The 6,000-nt window shown below is 40.3% G+C and overlaps 1 protein-coding gene across 1 annotated transcript in view; it reads left to right on the plus strand.

The window, feature by feature from the left end:
• LOC122550651 (interleukin-1 receptor-like 2) overlaps positions 1–6,000 on the plus strand; it is a 33,539-nt gene that overhangs the window by 16,286 nt on the left and 11,253 nt on the right. Inside the window, exon 3 of the mRNA XM_043691729.1 lies at positions 5,281–5,413. Coding sequence (XP_043547664.1) covers positions 5,281–5,413 — 133 coding nt within the window. The remainder of the gene's footprint in view (positions 1–5,280; positions 5,414–6,000) is intronic.

Here is a 6,000-nt window from a genome sequence, read left to right on the forward strand (position 1 = left end):
CCCTGGAATGTTGATCTGCCAGTCCTGCCCTTCTTTCAACTAAATCTCTGCGATGGCTATCACATCATAGTCCCATGTACTAATCCAGGCTTTAGGCTCATCTGCCTTATTTATTCTACTCCTTGCATTAAAATAAATGCACTTCAGACCACTAGTCCCACCATGTTCATTAACCTGGCCCTGTCTGTCCTTCGTATTAGACTTACTTGAGTGTCTTCTCCACCTGCTGACGTACTGTTCTTGTTCCCTCTTCCCTGCCACACAAGTTTAAATCCTCCTGAGTGGATTGACATATTGGTGCCCCTCCAGTTTTGATGCACCCATCCTTCTTGTACAGGTCCTACCTGCCCTGGAAGAGATCCCAATGATTCATTTTGGCCCATTTGCTGTGGGCCAAAAGCTGAAAAATGGTAGGAGGGTAGTCAGGTCTGCATTGACCGCAGCAGACACGATGGACCAAATGGCTGCCTTCTATACTGTAAAAGTCTAAACATCTATGGGGGAGGATTTTAACTTGAATGGTGGGGGATAGAAACCTGAGAAAGGAGTCAAAAGGGGAAAGCAAGGATAGAAAAGTAAGAAGCAAACATGCTGCACCTGTACAAAGCTCTGGTGTGGCCACATTTGGAGTATTGCGTACAAGTCTGGTCACTGCATTAGATTAGATTACTTACAGTATGGAAACAGGCCTTTTGGCCCAACAAGTCCACACTGACCCTCCGAAGAGTAACCCACCCAGACCCATTTCCCATTTTTACCCCTGACTAATGCACCTAACACTATGGGCGATTTAGCATGGCCAATTCACCTGATCTGCACATCGCTGGATTGTGGGAGGAAACCGGACCACCCAGAGGAAACCCACGCAGACACGGGTAGAATGTGCAAACTCCACACAGACAGTTGACCGAGGCGGGAATCGAACCTGGGTCCCTGGCGCTGTGAAGTAGCAGTGCTAACCACTGAGCCACCATGTTGCCCTATAGGATAATAGGAAGGATGTGGAAGCTTTGGAAAAGGTTCAGAGGATATTTACAAGGATGTTGCTTGGTATGGAGGGAAGGTCTTACAAGGAAAGGCTGAGAGACCTAAGGCTGTTTTCGTTAGAGAGAAGGAGGTTAAGAGGTGGCATAATTGAGACATATGAGATAATCAGAGGGTTAGATACATTGGACAGTAAGAGCATTTTTCCTCAGATGGTGATGGCTAGCACAAGGAGACATAGCTTTAAATTGAGGGGTGATAGATATAGGTCAGATGTCAGAGGTAGTTTCTTTACCCAGAATAGTAGGGGCGTGGAATGCCCTGCCTGCAGCAGTAGTAGACTCGCCAACTTTAAGAGGATTTTAATGGTCATTGAATAGACATATGGATGAGAATGGAACAGCATAGGATAGATGGGCTTCAAATTGGTTCCACAGGTTGGTGCAACATCGAGGGCCGAAAGGCCTGTACTGCGCTGTAATGTTCTATGTTCTACATAGAAGGCAGAAAATACAATAATAATAAATTGGGCTATTGTCCAAGATAAAGTTATGATGACTAACAAGGTTAAAAAGACAAGTGTAAAGGCATTAAGGTAGGTGTATTAACAGCACAAAGAGAAATGCACGGCTTAAGATATAGATGTGAATACAGAGCCATGCACAGAGAATGACCAAACATGGGAATTGAATATCCGGTGTATTCGATACTTAAGAAGAACAGACAAATGGGAAAGAACATTGGGTAGAATTGTTAATAAACTGTATGAGGAAACCACATGGCAAATGCCGTACAATGTGGATACATGTGAAGTTCTTCACTTTTTGGTGTGAAAAGTAGAAAGGCAGAGTTTTATTTGATATATTGGGAAATGTGATTGTACAGAGATCTGCAATAGGATTAAGTTCGGAAGTAGGGATGCCCTCCTCCAGTTTTACAGGGCGTTGGTGAGACTATTCTGGAATATTGTGTGCAGATTTGCTTCCTTTACCTAAGAGATGATACACGTGCCATAAATGGAGTCCAGCAGACGTTTGCAAGGTATACATTGAGATGTCAGCCATGTTTATTGAGGAGAGATTGGTTCGACTGGGCACTCATTAGATTAGATGAGAGGGGATCTGATTGAAATGTGTAAAATTCTAAAAGGACCAGACAGACTTGATATAGGCTGGATGTTTCCTTCGGCTGGAGCGTCTAGAACCACAGTCACATGATATGGAGTAAGCCATTTAGGACTGAGCTGAGGAAACTTTTCTTCACTCAGCGAGTGGTCGACCTGTGGAATTAATTAACACAGAAGGCTGCAGAGGCCAAGTCACTTCAAGAAAGAGAACTTTTTAAATTTATAAGACATCAGGTACAATGGGATAGTGGGAATATAGCTTGAGATAGAGGATCACTCACAATCATATTGAATGGCCGAGCAGCTGTGAAAGTCCCTATGGCCTAGTCCTGCTCCTACTTCCTATGTTTCTGTGGGAATTTCCCAGGAAATTTGATCTCATGATGGTCAGTTATCTTGCTCCCTGGCGCTCCCTACCAAAGTCTCTGATTCTGAGCAAGAGCAAGAGCTCAGACAGTTCCAATGTACCTACCTTGGTAGTTATCGAGGAAACATTAGTTAGAAATCTTCTATCTCATAGGCAATAACAGAACCAACTCCTGACTCCCTGAACGCTTTCATCCGCCTTCCTCCCCCAAACCCAATTACTACCATGCTTCCAAGAAAGACAAGTGATTGGCTTGCTGGATCAACCCGATCCCTCCCAAACCAATCTAAGTTAACCACCTTCTGGAGGGGATACCCCTTCCTGATAAGAGTTAACTATACTCTGGCCTATCTACCCACTACTGCACCTACCACCTCACCCATCTACCCACCTGCCATCCTATCTATCCATTTCTTCAGTTGTCCTTTCGCCCACTCTTCAGGCCACCCTTTCATCCATTCATTAGCACGGACCTTTAAAAATACCAGATAACAGGCAGTGACAATAAAAAGATGTGTCCTGTCTAATCCTGATTCTGCAATGCTGTGACAGAGTTCTGTGAGCAATGCTGCACTTGGCATTTCTCTGAAAGCTGGCTCTCATGACCCAGAAGAAATGTGAAGCAATGCCAAGATGGGCAAGTTTGAATATAGACACAACCTGATGTTGGTGCTGTTCCTTTGAAGATTTGGCCATTACCTGCTCACTATTTGAGTATCTGCTCAATACTATTTGAATGTGAAGTGCTTTGAGATGTTCAGTAGTTTTAAGAAGTGTTCGGGAAATTGTGATGAAAGATGTTTTAATATATTTTTGCAGTTCAGATTTTAAAATAATGGAGCATATAGATGTGGTCAGTTTTGTGAAGTTTTGTTTTGGAAGATCAAAATTGATTTGGAACAGTGGCCTAAGTAAGTCAGTTCCATAAAACATTTAACTATAGTAGAACGCTTGAGAGAATCCCTATGGTGTTGATAGATAAAATGTTTATCATACTGGATTTATGACAGAATAAACGTTAAGACAGTTAGTTTAATTTTAGTTTCAGAACGGAAGGTTCAAGGTTTTACCCCTGCAGAAGATTTCTCCCTGCAAAAAGAAATCCAGAGTTCCGAGAATCGGTGACTCTTGCTGAAAAATGTTAGTATGGAGCTTCCAAGTTGGGAAAGTGTGGATCGAAATCTTCATGTTGTTAGAACGTGAAAGCTTAGACCATCAGAATTGTTTGAGGTTCATGCCAGCATTCTCTCTACAGTCGATGGGAAAGACACTGGAAAGTATCAGTTAGTTAATGACTTAAAATAGCTGAGATTGGAGTGACATTTCTGTAGAACTGAGGTGCTCTAACATATGGCTTGGGGAAATGTTTTAAATGCTGTCTTGATGCATATGTTAAAATCTTTCTGACTGTACATCTAGCTTTTTGCCTTTGGTATAATGAATTTACGTTCTGCTTTTAAAAAATCTGCACAACCTCATTTGACTATGTTGACTATCTCATTAACCAATTGCAAAAAGAATCCATTAAGCCAGGTTTCCTTCAGGGATCTGACTTGACCACAATTCCCATTACCTGTATCATAGCAAAATGCTAGTCTGTCTTTTTTAAATTTTATGATCTCTTATAATTGGCAAAAGGACTGTGAACAAACCCTTTAATATTAAGACAATACAGCATTTCTCAAAATTTGATTCAGCATCTCATTACTGTAATCTCACTTCCTTCACTGGTAGTGTCAGGAAATTCATTCATGCATGCTAATTTACAAATGCATTGAAATATTGCTTGAATTGAGAAATTAGCATGCCTTCATACAGGAACCCATCTGTCCCAAGGGAGCAAACATTCTGATTGAATATGGATATCAATGGGTTAGAGTTAAGCTTCTGAAATTTTTTTTGGTGGTTAGAAACCTCTACTGTGCACGAACCCATGTGCTACTCCAACTTAAAATTTTATCCAATAAAGTAAAATACTGCAGATACTGGAAACCTGAAACAAACATAGATAATGTTAGGAGACAGTGAGGACTGCAGATGCTGGAGATCAGAGTCGAGAGTGTGATGTCTGAAAAGCACAGCAGGTCAGGCAGAAGGGTTTATACCCGAAATGTAGATCCTCCTGCTCCTCGAATGCTGCCTGACCTGCTTTTTCATCACCACACTATCAACATAGATAATGCTAGAGAAACTGAACAGGTCTGGCAGTACCTGTGGAGAGAGAAACAGAGTTAACATTTTGCCTGGTCTGACTCTTCTCCAGAACTTCAGAACAGATCAGACTAGTGCAACCAGATTTGTTAACAGTTAGAACAATATGTCAGAGCGATTATATTTGACGAAGTATTATTTATACATGAGAGTAGAATCAATCCGCAACGGACTAAAACATCCATTTCAAGATGTATTTCTTGCAGTTTCATATTTGATAGCACTTATTAGTAGTTTGAGATTTTTTTCTGAGGCAACTTGAATTTTGATATATATTCCTGTTTCACCACCAGAACTAAATCGGAGCAATATCAGCCTATGCTATAACATCTACGAATGTTGTAATTTTTGAAGTCAACAATTTAACTCTGCATATGGTGAAACCAACACAGTTGAGCATTACTGTGTTCCTGTATCACCCACCTAATGGATCGATAATCAAAAATGGGAAGTTTATTTAGAGAAGATGTATAAATCTTGGGCTAAAAATAAATAATTAAATAAATTTGGTGTGTCTGAACTTGAGCTTTTAATTATTCCAATGTTGTTATGTTTTTTTCCAAGTTCCTTTCAAACATGCATCTTTTTACAGGCTCAAAGCTAGATATAACTTGCACAGTATTGGCTGACCTTCCTCCAAAAACTGAAATATTGGTCTATTGGCTAGCTAATCAAAGTTACATTGAAGACTACAGCAACAGCACTAGAGTTACGGAAGTTCAAACGTATGTATTGTTAAAATGATTAAGTAGAAAATAATAGCTTTTATGAAGCATTTGGAGATGTAATTTATTTTTGAAACTTTAGGGTCATGCCCTCTTCTGAGCATGAAACCTCCTGTTACAACAGACACTGTATTGCATCACAAGTTCAAAACAGCTTCATTTTGTTTTGTTTGCTATGTGAGACTTATGAATTTAGACACATGCATGTTGGTTAATTATTCATAGGAAAGTAACTATTGCATTAGTCTCAACGTAAAGTATTTGGGTAATTGATAGCACGACTGATGTAATTGGTTTGCCACTCATTATAGTTTTCCAGGGTTACGGCAAAAGAGGCTTTGAATTAATAGTTGCTTTGTAGGACAGAACTTGGTTGTGGCTGAGAAGAAAAACAGTTCCAAAAGCTTGCAGTTACATTCATGAGAACAGATGCAAGAATTTAAAATTTCAAACAATCACATTAATTTACATGCCATGAGGAAAGAAGTGTTGATTGGTTAACAAGTCAACTCTGGTTAAGACATTCTAGGAGAAAGTGGGGACTGCAGATGCTGGAGATCAGAGCTGAAAATGTGTTGCTGGAAAAG

This window comes from Chiloscyllium plagiosum, chromosome 6 (assembly GCF_004010195.1).
Source record: "Chiloscyllium plagiosum isolate BGI_BamShark_2017 chromosome 6, ASM401019v2, whole genome shotgun sequence".
Taxonomy (NCBI): domain Eukaryota; kingdom Metazoa; phylum Chordata; class Chondrichthyes; order Orectolobiformes; family Hemiscylliidae; genus Chiloscyllium; species Chiloscyllium plagiosum.